Raw genomic sequence first — 19,543 nt, 5'->3', positions numbered from 1 at the left:
GAAACTGAGGCTCAGCCAGGGGGTGAAGGGGCTTGGTGAAGGCCACAGTGCGGGAGGAGGCAGGACTTGCATCCGGCTCCCTGGGGTGGATAGGCTCGGTGGGAGGCGAGATCCCCCAGAAGCCCCTCTGCCTTCCTCCCCTTCGGTTGCTCCGCTTCTGTGATCCAAAAGCTGCAGAGGAACCTGCCCCTGGTCCGGCCCTTCCCCCTCCCCCACCTTCCCAAACTCTGGCCCCTCCCCCCGCCCCACTTTCTCCTCTTGGGAGTCTTTCCCCCTGCAGAATCCCTTCAGTTGCAGACTGCGCCCCCTCCCCGCGCTCGGCAGTCCGGCTTTCTGGTCTACCGCTGGATTGCTCCTCGGGTGCTTATGAATGAAGCTAAGTCAATATCACGCGTTAATAAATGACATCTAGTTAGTAATTTATTCACCTGAGTAAATAGTGCAGCGCCAGATTGAGCGAAGCCTCCGCCTACATCCCTTGGCTACAGAGGGGGGAGGTGAAGCCGCACGTCCAGGGCTAACATAACGGCAGAGGCTGGAACTCCCCCTCCCGACTGACGGCAGCTAGGGGGCGCCAGGCCGCGCGCAGCCCTGCGTTGGGAACCGGAAGCCGGCTCTGTGAGCCCGGGCAGGTCGCCGCACCCGGTTGCCTCAGTGTTCTCCTCTGTAAAATGGGCCGGAGAAGGAATTGGAGAACCGCTTTATCAGAAACACTTGCCAGTCTGACCATTTTGCGCGATTCCTGGGACCCCTCTCCCGCCGACCTGAGGGCTGCAGTGGCAGGAGCTGCAGGACTCCCTGAAGGACCCGGAGGCTCAGAGGGAGAAGGGACTTTTCGTGGGAGTTGGCAGGGCTGCCCGTAAGGAAAGCAGCCGAGCCCCGCTAACGGCCTTGTCCAGAGTGACGTCGGACGGGGCTGGGTTCGAACTCTGACCCGCCGGTCCCAAAGCCGGCTTGCTGGCCTTCTCCTTTATTAAAGCCTAACTTCCAGAACGCGGACGGATAATTTTCCTACTGACCCCTGCAGAGCCTCGTGCTCCTAGTTTTCCCCTCCCCTGGACAGCAGCTAGTCCAGTACATGTTGTACGGGTTAAGGTATATGTTACAAACATGTTTGTGCCCTTCTCTTGTCCAGGATTCTTCCCAGCACATCCCGGGTGGAGCCATTAGGCTCCCCTTTGGATGGATGGGGGGGGGTCACCCTGGCTGCCCCCCCCCACTGGGCTCTCCTTCCCCGGGGAGGGTCCGGGTCACCCTTTGGGGGAGGGTTTTCCCCAGGGGAGGGTCCGGGTCACCCTTTGGGGGAGGGTTCTCCCCAGGGAGGGTCCGGGTCACCCTTTGGGGGAGGGTTTTTCCCAGGGAGGGTCCGGGTCACCCTTTGGGGGAGGTTCCCCCCAGGGAGGGTCCGGGTCACCCTTTGGGGGAGGTTTCCCCCCGGGGAGGGTCCGGGTCACCCTTTGGGGGAGGGTTCTCCCCGGGGAGGGTCCGGGTCACCCTTTGGGGGAGGGTTTTCCCCAGGGAGGGTCCGGGTCACCCTTTAGGGGAGGGTTTTCCCCAGGGAGGGTCCGGGTCACCCTTTGGGGGAGGTTTCCCCCCAGGGAGGGTCCGGGTCACCCTTTGGGGGAGGTTCCCCCCAGGGGATGAGGGCCCGATCAGCCTCCTGGACGGGGATCAGGGCTCCTTCAGTAACCAAGAGTCTTGTCCGCAGACCACAATCTGATGTTCGTGCGTCTGGGCAAGAAGTCCCTGGTGGTGCTGGACCGGAAGGACCGCCTGGAGCTGGTGAAGCAGGCGCACGTCACCTCCTCGGGCCTGCATTGCTCCCTGCAGGAAACCAGGAAGAAGGTCTCCTTCAGCTACTACTGGCCCAGCCTTGACCGAGATGTCACCAAGTGGGTCAGTCGAGGATGGGGGCGGGGCGGGGCAGGGGGCGGCTCCCAGAAAGGAGAGACCCTGATGGCCTGCGCGCCCTCCAGCTTGTCTTCCTGTAGATCTTCATCTACCTGGGCCTCAGTTTACTCATCTGTAAAATGGGGGGCATTAAGTCTCACTCATTCTCTGGCTTTCTGCTTCTCGGGGCGCTCATCTCTGCCTAGAGAGCCTCTTGGCCAGGGAGCTTTCCCTTGAGCTGGGGACAGGAACAAAATCCAGGCGGGATCCTCCTCTCTGCTGGGCCCGTACTCGGTCGTCGTTATTCCTCGGTCGTCATTATCCCTCGGCCGTCGCTCCCTGTTCTGCTACTCCCTCGTTTCCCACGGCTGCCAAAATTGAACAAGATCGTATTTGTTAAAAGGGTTTATTACCACAATGTCCAGCACACAGTAGGCACTTAATAAATGCTTACTCCCTTCCATTATAGTCATTGCAAATACAGCTTCTCTTTCCTCCCTTCACATGAGTCTGCCCAAGATTCTTCTTGTTACCTTTTGTGATTTGCTCAGCCAGTCCCCAGACCACAGGCGCCTACCTTGGTTTCCAGGGATCCCAAGGGCAGCCCTGGTGTTCTGGTATAAATGGGGTCTTTTTTGACTTCTTGGGGTTCATGCAAACAATTTTTTACAGAAGGGCAAAACTGAGGTTCAGGAGAAGAGACTTGGCCAAACTCGGTGTCACCGGGGTCTAGGGAGGGAGCTTCTCCATCCCTCCATACATGGTGGGGATGAGGGGCTTCCTCCTTGGGCCCGGCTCAGGGGACTTAGGGCGTTCCCTTGGAGGCTCTTCCCCTTCTTTCTGCCTGCTACGGCCTCCCAGCGGGTCCCGGCTGCTTGGGACTCCCAGGTGGTCCCAGTGTGGCAACCCCCACGGTCTCCCCCACTCTCACCACAGGTCAAGCAGTGTAGCTGCCGCCAGAAGACGGGTGCAGAGAAATCTCTGCCCATCCAGGTAAGGGTTCCAAGGAGCTGGTGGGAGGGGCCATGGGAATGAGGGCAAGGCAGCCCCCCTGCCACAGTGGGCTTCCAACTGGTCGATCCCAGACTCCCCCAAAAGAAAGAGAGAACCTTGGTCTCAGGGACAGAATCTGAGCTGGACGGTCTCCACTGTGGGCCCTTGGCCAGGCCCTTTGCCCATTCACCAAAGGAGAGGGGGCGGGTTGGCCCAGACCCTGAGACGGGAGCTGGGTGTCTTGCCCCCGGGATCCTGCCCTGGGTCTGGGATGGATGGGCAATGGAGGCTCCTCTTCTCCCCAGGGGGCCAGCAGCAAGAGCCAGCGCACTAGGGACCCGTTGCCCGTGCTCCAAGTGGAAGCGGTGAGTAGGTGGGGAGGGGGAGGAGAGGTGAGCAGGACCGACCGGCCGGGGCCAGGCATGCAACAGATACCGCCTCCTCCGAGCTCTTCAGCAACTCTGGGAGGGGGCCCATCACCATCCCCATTTAGTTAAGAAACATGGCACAGAAGTGTCCGAGTCTGCATTTGGATTCGGGTCGTTTCAGTTCCAGGGCTGGTGCTCGGTGAGCCGGTGGCCGACACTGGGCCCTGCCCTCGTGCCGCGTGAGCCCGGACCCGCCTCCTACCATTTCCAAGGAGGGCTTTGGAGAGCTCGGGCCTGGGGAAGGTGGATGGGAGCCACTGTCGGCCCGTGCCCTCCTCGCTCCCCAGCCCGGGCTGGGACTTTCAAGCCCTCTGGGAGGGGCCCTTTAAACCGGCCTCCCGACCTCTTCCCCTCAGGTCACTCAGGCTTTTGAGCAGGTGGGCCTGGGCCTGGTGGGGCCCCTGATGGAGACTGCCAACGGCTTCCGCTTCATCCTTTTGTCCGTGGACGCTTACTCCCGCTGGGTCGAAGCCTCGCCGTTAAAGGAACAAAACCCCGTGGAAGTGGCCAGCGCCCTGATCCCTTTCCTCCTCCGGTTCGGGCGTCCCCAGCTCCTGGTCACCACGCTGCGAGTTCCGTTTGTGAGCCAGGTGAGCCAGCCACCTGCCCCCTCCCACCCAGAACAGGCTGTGCCCTCCCCCTTGCAATCTAGAACAGGATCCCCACCCCCTTCTAGAGTTGGAGTACTGCCCCCTCCCTGCTCCAGAACAGGAGGGCCAGGCTGAGGGAAGGGGGCCAGGCTGAGGGAGAAGGGCTAAGACAGAGCTCCTCCTGCCTCCCCCCTTCTGTCCTTGCCTTCTGAAACCCACAGGGTTCCCCGCAGTGCCCCTGGCAGCCCCTTGGGTCAGCCTCAGATCGTTTCCCTTCCTGCCCCAGAAAGCCCTCCAGTCTCCAGGGCTCCCCACACCCTCCCCCGCGACCCACCATCCCCCCTTCCACGGTCCTCGAGGCTCCTCTTCAGCGGCCCGTGTCCCCTGCAGGTGAACCGGAGTCTCCATCGCCAGCTCCAGGGCCTGGGGGTGCCCCTTGGCAAGCTGGACATCATCGTGTCGGCGTTCCAGCCGAAGATCAATAGCATCTTGTCCCTGACCGCCAGCTCTGTCAGGAGGTGAGGACTGGCCGGCTCTGGTCTCACCGGACCTGCTGCCCACAGAGAATAGGGTCCTTATCAGCTCTGGGGCGGGGGGGGGGGGGGCCCAATCCCAAGTGGTGGAACCCAACTGGAACCCGGGCCCTCTCGTGGTTAGAGGGGCTGGGGTGGAGAAAAGGGGAAAATCTGGGAAAATGAGTGGCGACATCATGGCCGGGGCTGAGCTTGACAAACCCTGCCCCGGGCTTCGGGGTGTGGCGCCCGAGGGGTGGGATGGCACTCACGGGGACCAGCAGGGGCCGGTTATGGGAGCCACTGTCAGCTACATGCCCTTCCTCATTCCCCCGCCCGGGGACCAGAAGGCTGCAGTTGAAATCCTAATCCTGCCCTCCACTGGCCGGGACTAGAAGCCTAGAACACCCCTCGGAGGCCTCAGTTTCTTGATCTGTAAAACTGGGGGAGGGGAGGGGAATATTACTGAGCTGAAGGTATCCTGACATGGGATGATTTAAAAAATTGAGGACGTGGCGGGGGTGAGGGTCCGTTCCGTGGCCCTACCTAAAAGAACCCCTGGTTGCTTTCAGGGCCCTGTGGAACCTGGTGAAGGGGGAGCTTGAGAAGTGGGACCAGGTGTTGGACAGGGCCCTTTTCTCCCTGAGGACGGCCGTGACTAAGAACAAGAGGAAAAGTCCCTTCCAGTTACTTTATGGCCGCAAGCCCAGGGCCCCCCAGGACGTCCCCTCCTATTTTGACGTGAGTGCTGGGTTCCGGGCTCCTCGGCGCAGTCTACGCTGCAGGCCGCCTCTTGGCCGGGTCTCCCGGGTCCTGCTGTGCCGAGGGCCCACTTCCTCTCCTTGACCGCTGGTTCTTTAGCCTGCCCTTAGCCCTTCCTTCTCCCGATCCTGACCCCCAACTCTGGGGCCCCCCAAAGTGACTCCCACCCAGAGCATTAGGACTTGAGGATCTGGGACCAGGAGGAGGTAAGTTGAGGCTCAGGCCGCCCAGATGCCCCTTGTGGACGGGGGGCAGCAGCCCGGCCTGGGTTCTCATCATCTCATGCCTTGGCTTGACCCAGCTCCCTTTGGTCAGCCCCAGTTCAGGTATGAGGAGGGGCTCCCTGCCCTAGGCCCTTCTCCTTCCTTTACTTTGCAGCATTTTCTGAAGCTCAGACAAACAGGGAGGGTTAGCAGGAGGGGCATTGGACTGGAGCTTAGGATGCCTGGGTTCCCGAATGATTCTCCCCTGTGGACTGCTGGCCAGTGGCTGTTGGGTTACCATGATCCCCTCCCCTCGGTGACCTTCTCTCCTCCGTGTGCCCCCAGGTGGTTGCAGCAGACACCGTGGGGGACAGTGCAGGGGCTACCCATGGGGATAAAGGGCCCGCCGGGACGGTGGCACATGCTGCACCAAAATCCGTGGGGCAGCAACCGAAGCGACAGATCATCCGAGAACCCACTCTACAGGTCATGGCGAAGCCCACCGTGGAGGCCGTCCAGCAGCCCATAATGGAGCCCGTCCAGCAGCCCGTGCCGGAGCCTGCCCAGCAGCCCATAATGGAGCCCGTCCAGCAGCCCGTGCCGGAGCCTGCCCACCAGCCTATGTTGGAGCCCTCCCAGCAGCCCATGCCGGAGCTCACCCAGCAGCCCATGCCAGAGCTCACCCACCTGCCCATGCCGGAGCTCGTCCTGCAGCCCATGCCGGAGCCGTCCCAGCAGTTCGTGCTGGAGCCCTCCCAGCAGCCCATGTTGGAGTCCTCCCAGCAGTTCATGTTGGAGCCCTCCCAACAGCCCATATCAGAATCCAGGCAGCCATCCAGGCCAGAGGGCATGGGGCAGTTTGTGCACCAGCTCATACCAGAGCCCATAAATCAGCATATGTGGCAGCCCATGCTGGGGCCCATCAACCAGCCCATCCATCAGCCCATCCAGCAGTTCATGCAGCAGTCCATGATCCAGTCTCTCCAGCAGCCCATGCATCAGCCCATTCAGCAGCTCATCCTGCAGCCCATCCAGCAGCCCATGATGGAGTCCATCCAGCAGCCCCTGCACCAGCCCCTAATGGAGTCCATCCAGCAGCCCCTGCACCAGCCTATCCAGCAGTCCGGGCTGCAACCCATGTCCCAGACCATGCAACGGCCCGTACCCCAGTGTGTACAGTGGCCCATGGCCCAGTCTATCCAGCAGCCCATTCAGCAGCTCATCCTGGCAAAACCTATGCATCCACCCGTGCCCAGGCTGGCAGAATGTCCTGTGGTGAGCGGCTGGGACCAACGGACGACCCCCAGCCTCGACAACCCCTGGGAAAAGTGGGAGCCTGGCGGAGGAGCCTTCTGGACTCAATGGAGGGAGCCTGGCAACTAGCGGGAGAAGTCCAGCTACTCTCTTCCATTTCTAAATTCAATTAGATGACTAATCCTTGGGGGTGAGGGTGGGGAGTGGGAATAGAAAGCGGTCTTGGGAGTGAACCATAATTGCTCCCATCCACAATGACCCCAAGTCTGGGTCTGGGTATGAGAACGGGGCTGGACATCTTGGACATTGTTACCCCCATGGCCCATCCTTCCCTTCATTTGTGCCGAATGTTGGGGAAACAGCAACAAAAACAAAAGCCTCTGCCTGCACTGGGCTTATATTCTGCTGGGGAGAGTGGAGTTAAAATGTTCCGTCAATCAAGAGTTCATCAGTCCCTTTTTCTGTTCTGCTCCCTGGGCTGCTGGTTCACTGGAGATTGCAGCGGAGAAATGGACAGATAAAAGACGGTGCTCCCAAAAGTCTTAGTGCAGTTTTAAGCTATTACGACTTTTTAAGATTTTGGGGACACCCTGAAGAAAATTGCTAAGAGGGTGGTTGGATTTGGCAGGGAAGGAAGAAAGCACAAGTTGTGAGACTAGAGACTTCTGGGAGAACACGGCATGTGAAGTAAAGGGTTTTCTAGGTAGGAGAGACAGCCTGTGCAAAGACTGGTAGGTGGACCTGGATGGGGGGTGGGGGTGGGGTGTATGTCTGGACCAACAATAAAACCACTTTGGGGTCAGAAAGGTGGTTAGATCCAGATTGAGGTAATGGGGAGCTGTGGAAGTTGTTGGAGTAATAGCAGCTACTCAGATCAATAGATAATTGGGATCAGGAAATATCTCCTATAGGAGATGGTACCTAGGGCAAGTCTTGAAGAAAAGCGGGGAGTGAATGGGAAGTAAGTTCTAAGCGGGAAGGATAGAGCCCGTGCAGAGACTGCAGCAAGCGTCCAATTGAGGGACACGTGCCGAGCAGGTCAGTTTGGCTGGAAGACAGGATTTGGGTAGAGAATGCAAAAAGGGGAAAGGGGGGGTGAATTAGGGGGAGCAGCAGAGACCTAGTCCATCACTGCTGATCATCACATGATCTTGTTACTATTTACGATGTTCTCTTGGTTTCTGCTCACTTTCCTCAGCATCAGTTCGTGTAAATCTTTCCGGGCTTTTCTGCCATCAGCCGCCCTCAATAATCCATTTTTATACTGTAACATATGTACCATTTGCCATATACCATAATGTATTCAGCCATTCCCCAGCTGATGGGCATTGACTCAATTTCCACTCCCTTGCCATCACAAAAAGATCGGCTCCAAAATGATCTTTTTCTTTTTCTTTTTTTAAACTTTATTTTCAAAATACGAGTATAGTTTCCAACATTCGTCTTTGCAAAACCTTGTGTTAAGATCGACTTTATGAAGAGGACCAACGAGATTACAGGGCGATGACTCCCCACGGGAACTGGAGCTAAGTGAGGAAGAGTCACATCTGCAGCCTGAGTTCCTTTTTTTTTTTAATTTGTGGTTTTTTTTCTGTTATACAGACACATTTTAAAAATCCACAGTTCTTCATGAATATATCGGGAAAGGAAAATAAGAACAGGGGAAAGAAAAACCCCAAAGTGAACCTAACATGTGTTGATTTATATTCAGTGTCCGTAGTTCGAATGCGGATGGCGGTTTCCATCCAAAGCTTATCAGGATGGCCTTGGGTCACCGAACCGCAGAGAAGAACCAAGTCTTTCCTAGTTGACAGATCATTCCTGGTTCTGCTTGTTCAGCCTCGGTCCTGGAGTCACTGAGAGCCAGTGGTTTCAAAGCCAGGACGACACAGTGGATGACCTCGGTAGCTCCATTGTCTGCCCAACCTCCAGGTGCACTCCACTTCATCTCCGACCACTCTCATGGCTGTTGGAAGGAAATTTTCTCATCTCCCCGTTCTTGCGGAGGAAGTCTGGGTCCCTGGGCACAGCCACCTTGGCAGGTGGGCCCATTTGGCACATAAGGACCAATGCCTCTGGTGGCTTTCTATACCCCGAACTTCACGTAGACTTGAACTGGTGTCCATTTGGGTGAAGAGAAGAGGGGCGAGTTTGAGGGATGGAGGGCACAATGGCTCCATCCAGGGCCGGGAGATGGGCCAGATTCATGGGTGACTTAGAGCCTGGGAAACTTGGTCCACAGACTGAATTGGATGAGTAGCAATTGGGTAAGAGGGGGAAAGATGAGATAATAAATATGAGATTCTTTGAGACAACCCCGTGCTCTGCGCCAACTTGGTAGTGGGGATCTTACACAGTGATCTCTCAAACATGATCATATAACATATACGGGAGCTGTGAGTTACTGTATTTCCCTGGAAAGAGCGGCAGGGATCGGGTCAGAGGCCGGGGCTTCTCTCGGGCTCTTTCCGGGCCTGCCGCTTCACTTCTCTGTGGAATGAGATGGACTCTGGATCTGAGGAAACCTCCGGGGGAGCAGGGGCCAGGCTGGGCCCAGGTGGGGTGGGGACGGGCGGGGATGTTACTGTGGCTACGGGATCCGGGTGCATTTGGAAGGAGCAGTTTCACTTGGGCCGATCCTGGAGAAAGCAGATTGTTCCCAAGGAGCCGATCAGCCAGTGCGAGCGGAGGAAGTGGAGCCATGGAGCGAGTTTTAGGAGTTTGGCTGTGGAGGGAAGGAGACATGGCAGCCTGGGAGCCCGAGGGAGTGGCTGAGTCAAGTGGAGGCTCAGAAGGTGAAGGAGCTGAGCAGAATTTGATGGGGGCAGGGAGGGAGGACCCTGGAGAGGGCCCCATTAGAGGTACCTTAGGAGGAAAAGATGGGGGGAATGGAAAGCCCTGAGCCCCAGAGAGGAGGGCCGGGGTAGGGTGAAGGACAGGGCCGGGATGTAAGCGAGCAGGAGAGGAAGGGCTTATTTTGTCCAAAGTCAAGGCCCTCTGCCGAGCTGGGGGTTGGGAAGGGGGCGAGGCCCGGGAGGCTGGAGGAGAGACAGGTTTTGAACACTCAAGGCCGAATGCAGGGATCAGATCTCTGGGCCGCTTTGATCACATCTGGGCAGGCTCCAGGTTCGGGATCTGGAGGACGGATCCTTGGCTGGAGGAGGAGGGGGAGGAGCTTGGCCTCGGTGTCCCTGCGTGTAAAAAGAGCCAGAAATCTCTACCCTTCCCCTAGCCTGGGGCCAATGGGAAACGCTGGCATCCCGGCCCCTCTTGGAACCGGGGAGTGGGAGGACCCTTGGACCCGAAAGCCCGGCCCATCTTCCCCTCCGTTGCGCATGTCGCGGTCTTCCCCAAGGTAACCCCGCTAGTTGCCTCCTTGTGCTTTTCCCGTGATGCTGCCCTCCCAGAATCAGCTGCGAACTGGACTCTGGGAAGCTGGGAAAGCCTTCCCAGGGGGCGCGACATTGGACATTGGAGTCCTTTTCCGCTCTCGGACCCTACTTCCGCTCTGGGCCTCAGTTTCCCCGGCTAAAATGGAGTTAGGGGCTGGGCCCGTGGCCTCTGCTTCTGGGAGACAAGTCTCCCAGGCGGGCGGGGGAGGGCGGGGCTGCTGGCCCACGTTTCGCCGCGCTCCCCTGCCCCGAGCGCAGAGGGGTGGGCCCGGGGGGCCTGTAGGCAGGCGGCGCTTCGGGGCCAGTCACTTGGGCGAGCGGAGCCGGGGGCGCGCACGGGGCCCAGCGCGGGAAGCCCCCCCGGGCCTGGGTGTGGCCGCGCCACGCGCCAGAGCGACCCTCGCGGGGCCCCTGCGGCCACCCGCCTGGCCTCCCCGGGCTCCCGGACGTCGCTGTGCGTGGCTGGAACCCGGGCTCCCGGTGCACGCGTGGGGCCCGCCTCCTCCCCCTAAACCTCCCCCCCTCCATTCCAGATGGGCCAGCCAGTGGGGGCGTGGCCCGGAGAGCTTGGCTCTCGGATTGGCTGGCCCCGAGGGTTCTGAGGGGGCGGGGCGAGTGCCGGGGAGTTTCAGGGGGCGGGGCGTGGGCCAGGGCGCTCCGAGGGGGCGGGCCGGGAGCTCCCGCAGCCGCCGCCGTCGCCGCCGCCGCCGCCGCCGCCGGAGGAGGAGGAGGAGGCTCCGGGGCCTGGCGCTGGCTGGGCGGCTGTGGGGCCCGGCAGCAGCAGCAGCGGCCGCCGCCGCCTCGGCGGCCCCTCGCTCCTCCTCCTCGGAGCGGCCGCCTCCCTGCCCGCGGGCCTCCCGAGCTCGGCGCGCCCATGGAGCTGCACATCCTGGAGCACCGGGTGCGGGTGCTGAGCATCGCGCGCCCGGGACTCTGGCTCTACACGCACCCGCTTGTCAAGCTGCTCTTCCTGCGGCAGCGGAGCCGGTAAGGCGAAGGCCGGTGGCGGGGTGGGGGCTGCCCGCCCCCGGGCCCCGCCCTGCTCGCCCCAGCCGGGGCTCCGGGGGGCAGATAAGCGCGTTCCCTCCGCCCGCCAGCCCCCAGCTCCGCGGGCCCTTATCATCCCCACTTTACAGAAGGGGCCACTGAGATTCCGAGAGAGTGTAACGACTTGCCCAGAGACGCCCAGAAAGCGAACGGGGCCTCGCACTCCCCTCCCCCCCTGCCTGCTCGGACTTGCCCCGTTCCGAGACTCGCTATGTTAACGGGGGAGGTGGCGAACGTTACCGCCTTCGACTTTCTAGCAGACCCGGGCACTGTGCGAAGCCCGAGCTCAGGGGCCAGCCGGGCTGCTTCGGAACCCGACTCCCCCTCCCCGAACCTCAGTTGCCTCTTCTGTAAAATGAGCTCTTCTAACCCCCGGGGGACCTCCCGGCCCCAGCGCTGTGTGGGTCAGTGGGTCAGAGGGCCGGGACCAGCAGGGGTCACCCGAGCCAGCTCCGGGAGAATGGCTTGGGAGGTGGTTCCTTCCTCCGAGCTAGTAGGAAAGGGACTGGGCTGGGTGACTGCTTCCCCAAGATTGGGATTCTGGGAATGCTCAGTATCACCTGTATCCATCTTCCCCTTCCTCCTCCTCCCTGCCCACGGGCCAGTGTCCGGGAGACCTCATTTGTTCTGCTTGACTGCAGCCTGAGCAAAGTCCACTGGCTCTCCTTGGGTCTGGCTCATTTCCCCCCATCCCTCCCCTCCTGGACTTTGGGATCGGGGGATGAGGCCTTGGCTCATGGAGGGGTCCCCTCTCCTCAGGTGCAAGTTTTTCAGCCTGACAGAAACCCCAGAAGATTACACCCTGATGCTGGATGAGGAAGGATATAAAGGTATGGGCTTCTGCTACCTCCTCCCCTACTCTCCTCAATCCCCCTCCCCCCCCCCAGGGATGCCCAGGCAGACACCCTCATCAGTATGCTTGACAGGTGGGGAGGGCCTGGGGCGGGTTGAGAAGGATGGAGGCAGTGAAATGATCCCCAGCTGCCCAGCCTACAGTGGAAACACCCTGGACAGGGACTGACCCTCCCAGCAGAGGCTGGAGGGGGGGGGGAGTCCTGCTGAGGACCTTCTGGGGCGGCCCTGCAGAGGCTCCTTCAGCTCCGGACCCCAGTTCTGCTGCTCACTGTGACTGTGTGATATTGGCCAAGTCACTTCCTTTTCCAAGATTGTGGTTTCCTTTTGGGTAAAATACTAATAGCACATGTTTTTAGGTAGCTTTAAGGAATTCAAAGCACTTTGGACTAGAAGAGCTGCCCCCGGCACTCTACATCCTGTGCCCCTCCTCCTGGGAGTGGGGGGGGGGGCAGGGAAGGGACCACTTTGGGATGGGAGATCTCTGAGGACTGCTGGTTTCTGATCCCCATCCTCCGAGGGCTCCCAGCTGCCCCTCCACCTTGCAGAGGGAGCAGAAGAACTGCCTCCCCCTAAGGGACAGTGGGATTTCCCAAAATCGGGAATCAGCCCAGGGCTTAGGAGCTGGGGGGGAGGGGGGAGTAGATGGGAGTCAGAGGTGATTGAGGCAAGTGAGGTAGAAGCTCTTCCAAGCCTGGACCCAGATGTGGGTTTCACGGGTGTCGGTGAGCCGGGTCCCGGAGCTGGGAGTGCCTGCCTTCAGTCCCCTTTCTATTTCCTGTTGTGGCCTCAGATTCGGGGCCTGGTGCCTGGGGATTCTGAGCTTCTGCGGAGCTCACCTTCTTTGCAGAGGACTCAGCTGGGAGCAGGCCCCGGGTGTCCTGACTCGGGGTCCCAGGCACTGGCCGGGAATATGCGCCCTCTAAGGAACTTAGGTTCTCCGGGGGGGAGGGGAGGAAGAGTGTAGTACATAACAATAGCGATCATAATTGACATTCATATAGCTCTTTAAGGTTGGCTTTTATGGGGGGGGGGGGGCGGGGAGAGACAGCTAGTGACTGATGTTGGATTTGAATCCAGCTCTTCCTAACTTTTTATCTTGAAATTTCATTTACTACACATTTAATACTCATTAATAATTATTTCAAAAGGTGGGATTAACAGCCATGAGAATATATTGCCTCTGTTGGTACTTCGATTGGTAGTGTAAGTCAGCTTTGATACTGTTGCCCTTTTCCCTACGTTGGCTTTACCTGGTCATGGACATTGACGCTCTGATACTGTTGCCCTTTTCCTACACCTGGTCATGGACATTGACGCTCTGATACTGTTGTGCTTTTTCCTCTGTTGGCTTTACCTGGTCATGAACATTGACGCTCTTGCTGTTGCCCTTTTTCCTACTTTGGCTCAGCCTGGTCATGGACATTGACGCTCTTTGATGCTGTTGCTCTTTTTTCTGTGTTGGCTTTACCTGGTCATGGACATTGACGCTCTGATACTGTTACTCTTTTCCTACACCTGGTCATGGACATTGATGCTCTGATACTGTTGCCCCTTTCCTACACCTGGTCATGGACATTGACGCTCTGATACTGTTGTGCTTTTTCCTCTGTTGGCTTTACCTGGTCATGGACATTGACGCTCTGATACTGTTGCCCCTTTCCTACACCTGGTCATGGACATTGACGCTCTGATACTGTTACTCTTTTCCTACACCTGGTCATGGACATTGATGCTCTGATACTGTTGCCCTTTTCCTACACCTGGTCATGGACATTGACGCTCTGATACTGTTGTGCTTTTTCCTCTGTTGGCTTTACCTGGTCATGAACATTGACGCTCTTATACTGTTGCCCCTTTCCTACACCTGGTCATGGACATTGACGCTCTGATACTGTTGTGCTTTTTCCTCTGTTGGCTTCACCTGGTCATGGACATTGACGCTCTGATACTGTTGCCCCTTTCCTACACCTGGTCATGGACATTGATGCTCTGATACTGTTGTGCTTTTTCCTTCCTTGGCTTTACCTGGTCATGGACATTGACGCTCTGATACTGTTGCCCTTTTCCTACACCTGGTCATGGATATTGACGCTCTGATACTGTTGTGCTTTTTCCTCTGTTGGCTTTACCTGGTCATGGACATTGATGCTCTGATACTGTTACCCCTTTCCTACACCTGGTCATGGACATTGACGCTCTGATACTGTTGCCCCTTTCCTACACCTGGTCATGGACATTGACGCTCTGATACTGTTGCCCCTTTCCTACACCTGGTCATGGACATTGACGCTCTGATACTGTTGTGCTTTTTCCTCCCTTGGCTTTACCTGGTCATGGGCATTGACGCTCTGATACTGTTGCCCTTTTTACTATGTTGGCTTTACCCAGTCATGGACATCGATGCTCTTGACAATTACCGTAAGAATGATTACAGCTGACTTTTTCTAAGTCTGATGTTTGCCTTGCTAGGGGAGGGTCTAAATGTTTGGTCTATTCCTTTCTGCCATTCTTGTGAGCTGTCTTCCAGCCTCCTGGGATCCCTGGGGCCCTGCTCAGCAATTACTGGCGTAGTCTGGTTCAGAGCCCATTGAGGGAAAGGGGTAAAGGGAGAATTCATCAGTCCTCCCCCCCCCCCCCCCCCCCTGCCCTGACCACAGGCTCCTGCCCCATCTTTCCTCCTCATCTCAGTTACCAGTTGGCCATATTCATCTAGAAAGGCTCCAGAGCTGCTTTTGTGAGCTGGGAAGATGGGCCTGGGCCTGAAACAGCAGGCTAGGTTCCCCTCACCTTCCTCCCTTTAAGGGAGCTGATGATGAAAGGGTTTGGTGTGTCTACTTGATTCTCTCCCAGTGGTCTCCTCTCCTAGGACGGGAGCTCCCTGAGGGCAGGAGCTCTTTTTGCCTTTCTTTGCCTCAGTGTTTAATAAGGGATTCATTGGTAAGTGAATGGGATGGAGTGAAGGAGTAAGCGAAGGGGGAGAATATCAGCTCACCCAGGGAGGATGTTGTAAATGAGGAGGGGAGTAAGGAACCCTGGGTCCCGTCTGGGGGAGCCGTAAATCAGTTCCCGTTTCTGTCTTCCCCAGAAACGCCACCTTCCCTCCCTTTCTCCCCTCTCCCAAGGCCAGAGCCAGGGAATCTCCAGGTTGTACAGCCACTACTTGGGAGGCAACCTGGTTGTGAATCCTGCCTCCATTACCTGGCTGTGGGGCCCGGAGGGTGTAAGGCCCTCACAGCATCAGCGAGGCTGAGGACGGGGTGTCATTTGGGGGGGTCCCCCCAGGTGACCTACTCAAACATGTTCCCAAGCCATGCGGCAAGCTCCCTGTGAGCCACAGATTGGATTAGAAAGCCACAACCTAGTCCAGTTTTGAACGTTTAGATGGTGAAGTAATTCCGAATAAAGGTTGCAGCGTGGTGGGTGGTATATTTGCCACCTTGGATCCGGCCCAACCTGTTGCTCGGCCTGGGGAGCCCACTTTGCCAGGCCTCGCTTCCTTTCCCCGTAAAAGGAGGAGCTTGGACTGGGCGTCCTGAAGAGACCTCGAGCTCTAAGTCCTGGGTTCAAATCTCATTCTGCTGATTGCCTTTGTGACCCGGGATCAAAGAGCCTAACGTAGAAAGTGTTTTGCAAACCACAGGTTCTATATAAACGCCGCCTATTATTGTGTTATCCATAATGACCTCCTTGGGCCTCCGTTTCCTTATCTCTGTCTAAAGGACTTGGACTTGCCCAGCTCCTGCTCTCTGGCCTGGGGAGGGGGATGACTCCTGACCTGGGTCCGGGTGGACTTTGGCCTGGGGGGGAGGGTGACCTTTTACTTTTTTTACCACCCCCCTTAGCAGTGCCCTTCAATGCTTTTGGCCAGCCACTGGCCACCTCAGCGACTGCCCGAGGACTAGGGAGGCGGAGCATCCAAGCTGGGGGCTTCTGTTCAAATCCAGCTGCCCAGACCTGGCCGAGGCCCAGAGGCACAGATCGGCGGCTCTTCCCGAACTCAAAAGGGCCCTTTTTTTGTCGCTTAAGTCATTTTTCCGTCGCTCGTCACGACCCTGTTTGAGGTTTACTTGGTAAAGATTTTGGAGGGGTTGGCCATTTCCTCTTCAGCTCATTTTATAGATGAGGAAACTGAGGCAAACAGGGTGGAATGACTCCCCAGGATCAGACGTGCCTGAGTTAACATTTGAACTCGGGTCTTCCTGATTCCAGATCAGAGACGCTATCCAATGCAGCGCCACCTAGTGGCCCTAGAAGGCACTTGGGTGGTCATCCACTCTAAGCCCCTCATTTGACAGACAGAGGTCCAGGGGGAGGAAGGGCCTTTCCTGAGACCACAGAACTAGCAACTCCAGTGTCAGGGCAGGATCTGAACACAGAGCTTCTGGCTCTTTGCCCTGAGCTCCGGCTGCCTGGGCTTGGCTCCGGGGGTGGTCCCAGGTGTGGATGGGCCACGGGCCTCCCCTCCTGCCCTGCCTGGGATGCTGGGGAGAGGCGGGGTGTGTGGGCTAGGGTCATGGAGAGGTCAGGGCCTGCCCATTCAGGCCGGGAGGAAGGAAGCCAGCCTGGGCAGCCTCGGTGCCAACAAAGGCAGCTTTGATGCTTGCCCGGCCCCTCTGGGGGAGAGCTCGGGCCCTTCCCCCACCTCCTCTGCCCTTCTCCCGGCCTCCCCAGGCTTGGGACGGCCATCCCAGCCCATCCTTTCCAGTCCGTCCAGTTCCCAGGCCCAAGGGCAACTGGCGTCACCCAGTCCCCCAGTTTGGGAGGAGGATTTGCAGAGGCAGATTTAGCTGAAGATGAGAAGACTCCTCCCATTCACAGTGGTCCCCAGGTAGGGTGGGCTGCCTCAAGAGGTAATGAGCTCCCTGTCCGCGCTCGCCTCCCAGAACAATCCAGGGGCCTTTCTGGGTTGAGGAGCCTTCTTTCTGGCGGGGTTGGAGCAGAGCCAGGGGAGAGCCTCCAGGTAGTCTGGAGGTCCCATTTCCCTGGGCCATCCCTCCTGCCCCGGGGCATCCTGGGTCACCCATTTATGGAGGAGGCCCTTTGCCCGCTTTTGCCCAGAAGTCCGTGGCTCAGCCCACGTGAAGTCCAGCCGCCCTCTGGACGCAGAGCCAGCCCCCTGGGCTCCCCCCAGGAGGGTCAGGCTAGGTGCCCGCACAGTTTGGGGCAGCACTCTTGCTCTTGCTCGCTGCCATCCCCTTGTGGTCACTGGCAGCCCCTCACTAACAAGTTTCCAACCTCCTCCTGTCCGTCCTGGCCACCCCGGGAGCCCTGGCCCCAGGGCCTGGGAACGCCGCTCCCAGGGCCTCCCATTGCCCAGAAGGCCGCCCCTCCCTGGTGCCGGGAGACCTGGGATTGGAGAGGGGGAGGGGGCTCTCTGGGCCCCAACAAGCACTTGGTCCTTGACCAGCTTCAGCCTCAGTTTATACCCTGTAGCGGGGACTCGGCCCAGGACTGCCCGGCTCGCAATCCCCGGGCTGGAAAGGCCGTCAGAGGCCGTCCCGTCCGACTGGCACCGGGCCAGAAATCCTGCCCAGATGGTGCCGGGGAAAACCCACCTGCTTGGCAGCCAGAGGTGCTGGGCTGCCATCTGGCTCTGTGACAGTCTCTGTGTGACAGCAGATTAAATCTGCTTGAGACCGAGGTCTTCTCCTGTAAAATGACACAATTGGCCCCCAGGGCCCGGCTCTGGCTCCCGGGGTCCGGCTCTGGCTCTCAGGAACCAAGTGTGAATCCCGGGCCACGGGTCGGGGCGCTCCTGCTGTCCGGTGTGGGATCCCAGTGGCTCGCGTGCCCGTGTCAGGCTCTGCACCTCCCACGGCACCATTCGGTCCCGAGGGGGATCATTGTGGCCCTGGAGGAGCTGGGGGCGCGAATTTAGGTGGTGGAGGGAAGTGATGTGGCTAAGATCCTCCGGAGCAGCAGCAGGGCTGGGCCTAGAACCAAGGTCTGCCCGGGCCCCCTGCGGGGATTCTCCCCTTAGGAGGTGACCTTGCTGTCTGGGAGGAAGAAAAGGAGAAGGAGGAGGGAGGGGAGGAGGGGAGGAGGAAGAAGAGAGGAGTACAAGGAAAAGGAGGCCCCCAACCTTCACTCCCCCACCCTCCCTTTCCCAGAGCTGCCCCCGTCGGAGTTCTTGCAGGTGGCTGAGGCCACATGGCTGGTGCTCAACGTCCTGTCCAACAGCAGCTCGGCCACCAACTTTCAGGCCGTGGGCGTCACCAAGATCGCCAGGTCGGTCATCGCCCCGCTGGCCGAGCACCACGTCTCTGTCCTCATGCTGTCCACGTACCAGACGGACTTCATCCTGGTGAGAGCAGCAGGGAGGGGTGGGGGTGGAGGCCGGCCTCGCTCCTTGGGGCTATAGGAGGCTGGGGGTGGCTCTCCCTGCAACCCTAATGGCAGGGGGGGGGGCTTCCACGGCCTGATCCGGCCCAGCTGTGGGGGCAGGGGTGGGAGGAGAAGAGGAGTGAGGCCGAGGCACCTGCAGCACTGGGTCTATCCGTGGCCTTTTCCCAGGATCCTCCTGGCCAAGACCAGCAGGGGCCATGGGTGGCAGGGGAAGGAAGGGGAGAAGGGGGGAGACAGACAGAGACAGAGACAGTGAGTGCAGGGTCACTTCTTGCACCCCCCGTGGGAACGAGCCGAGGCGGCTGGGCGTGAGGGAGAATGTCTGCGTGGGAGGACGGAGCGCCATGCCGGGGGTCTCCGTGTGTGTGTCCGGCCGCTATAGGGAGGCGGGGCCTGATGACGCCCCTCGGTCTCCCCTGCGCCGCAGGTACGGGAGCAGGACCTGCCCGTGGTGATCCACACTCTGGCCCAGGAGTTCGCCATCTACCGGGAGGTGGACGGAGAGCCGGTGCCCGTGGCCAGCGACGACGCCAGCAACGGCTTCCACAAAGCCAAACTGGGTGAGGGGCCGCGCTCTTCCTTCCCAGGGCTCCACCCGCCTCCTTCAGTGGCTCCCAGAGGGTTCCACTCCTCCCCTCCCCCAGGCAGCCTTTGGGACTTTTTGGGGGTTCAGCCCTTGTAACAAAGAAGGGAGGAGGGTCAACAAAAGTGCCCGAATCCCAGCTCGTCGAACAGTGTATGCCGGGCTCTGCACCCGTGGTCCCCACCTCGGGAAGGGGAGGCCTTTAAGTCATGCTGCTAATAATGGTCATGTCTATGAGATTGTGATGTACCATAGTCGTCCTCATGTTTATATTAATTATTAATGATTCACTTATTTTTTGCTGAGGCAGTTGGGGGTGACTCGCCCAGGCTCACACAGCCAGGAGGTGTTAAGTGTCTGAGGACGGATTTGAACTCGGGTCCTCCTGACCTCAGGGCTGGTGCGCTATCCACTACAGCGCCCCCTAGCTGCCCGTTAACCACCTTTATTAAGCAGGGGATAGGGACCCCTGGGGGAGTTCGGGTGGGGGGGGGAAGGCTGGCGCTTTCCAGGGACCGCCTTGGGACGCGCCTCCTGGCACCAGGCGGGGGTCTCCCCCCAGGGGGGCCCATTTAAACGTCCTCCTCCCCCGAGGCAGGCCCCTCCCCCGTGACCCCATCCAAAGAAAGGTTTGGTCCTGACGCTGGACCCACACCCCCATGCCACCACCCTATGGCGCTCTTCACTCC

At 59.1% G+C, this 19,543-nt stretch overlaps 2 protein-coding genes across 2 annotated transcripts; both read left to right on the top strand.

Annotated features, from left to right (window-relative positions):
• The first annotated feature begins 324 nt into the window (after nt 1–324).
• LOC100934415 (probable inactive serine/threonine-protein kinase DDB_G0278909) lies at nt 325–7,994 on the top strand. The gene is made up of 8 exons (XM_031948898.1): nt 325–1,095; nt 1,709–1,896; nt 2,827–2,883; nt 3,189–3,248; nt 3,668–3,901; nt 4,292–4,419; nt 4,986–5,154; nt 5,724–7,994. The coding sequence occupies exons 2-8, from the start codon at nt 1,720–1,722 to the stop codon at nt 6,759–6,761; spliced, it is 1,863 nt and encodes a 620-aa protein (XP_031804758.1). The 5' UTR covers nt 325–1,095; nt 1,709–1,719; the 3' UTR covers nt 6,762–7,994.
• Nucleotides 7,995–10,659: 2,665 nt separating this feature from the next.
• Nucleotides 10,660–19,122, top strand: CASTOR1 (cytosolic arginine sensor for mTORC1 subunit 1). Its single transcript, XM_031948896.1, has 4 exons — nt 10,660–11,011; nt 11,831–11,901; nt 18,037–18,230; nt 18,699–19,122. Exons 1-4 carry the CDS (start codon nt 10,899–10,901, stop codon nt 18,951–18,953), a joined length of 633 nt encoding a protein of 210 aa, XP_031804756.1. The 5' UTR covers nt 10,660–10,898; the 3' UTR covers nt 18,954–19,122.
• The last annotated feature ends 421 nt before the right edge of the window (nt 19,123–19,543 follow it).

Source organism: Sarcophilus harrisii, chromosome 1 (assembly GCF_902635505.1).
Source record: "Sarcophilus harrisii chromosome 1, mSarHar1.11, whole genome shotgun sequence".
Classification (NCBI taxonomy): Eukaryota; Metazoa; Chordata; class Mammalia; order Dasyuromorphia; family Dasyuridae; genus Sarcophilus; species Sarcophilus harrisii.
Note: the sequence above shows the minus strand (reverse complement) of the source record. Positions and strands in the feature narration are given on the sequence as shown.

What these genes read in the sequence shown, in the direction of transcription:
- LOC100934415 (XM_031948898.1), top strand. Translation starts at nt 1,720, where the DNA reads ATGTTCGTGCGTCTGGGCAAGAAGTCCCTGGTGGTGCTGGACCGGAAG. An exon ending in ACCGCCAGCTCTGTCAGGAG is followed by an intron (nt 4,420 to 4,985) that starts GTGAGGACTGGC and finishes GGTTGCTTTCAG; the next exon opens with GGCCCTGTGGAACCTGGTGA. An exon ending in ACGTCCCCTCCTATTTTGAC is followed by an intron (nt 5,155 to 5,723) that starts GTGAGTGCTGGG and finishes GTGTGCCCCCAG; the next exon opens with GTGGTTGCAGCAGACACCGT.
- CASTOR1 (XM_031948896.1), top strand. Translation starts at nt 10,899, where the DNA reads ATGGAGCTGCACATCCTGGAGCACCGGGTGCGGGTGCTGAGCATCGCG. An exon ending in GGATGAGGAAGGATATAAAG is followed by an intron (nt 11,902 to 18,036) that starts GTATGGGCTTCT and finishes TCCCTTTCCCAG; the next exon opens with AGCTGCCCCCGTCGGAGTTC. An exon ending in ACCAGACGGACTTCATCCTG is followed by an intron (nt 18,231 to 18,698) that starts GTGAGAGCAGCA and finishes CCTGCGCCGCAG; the next exon opens with GTACGGGAGCAGGACCTGCC.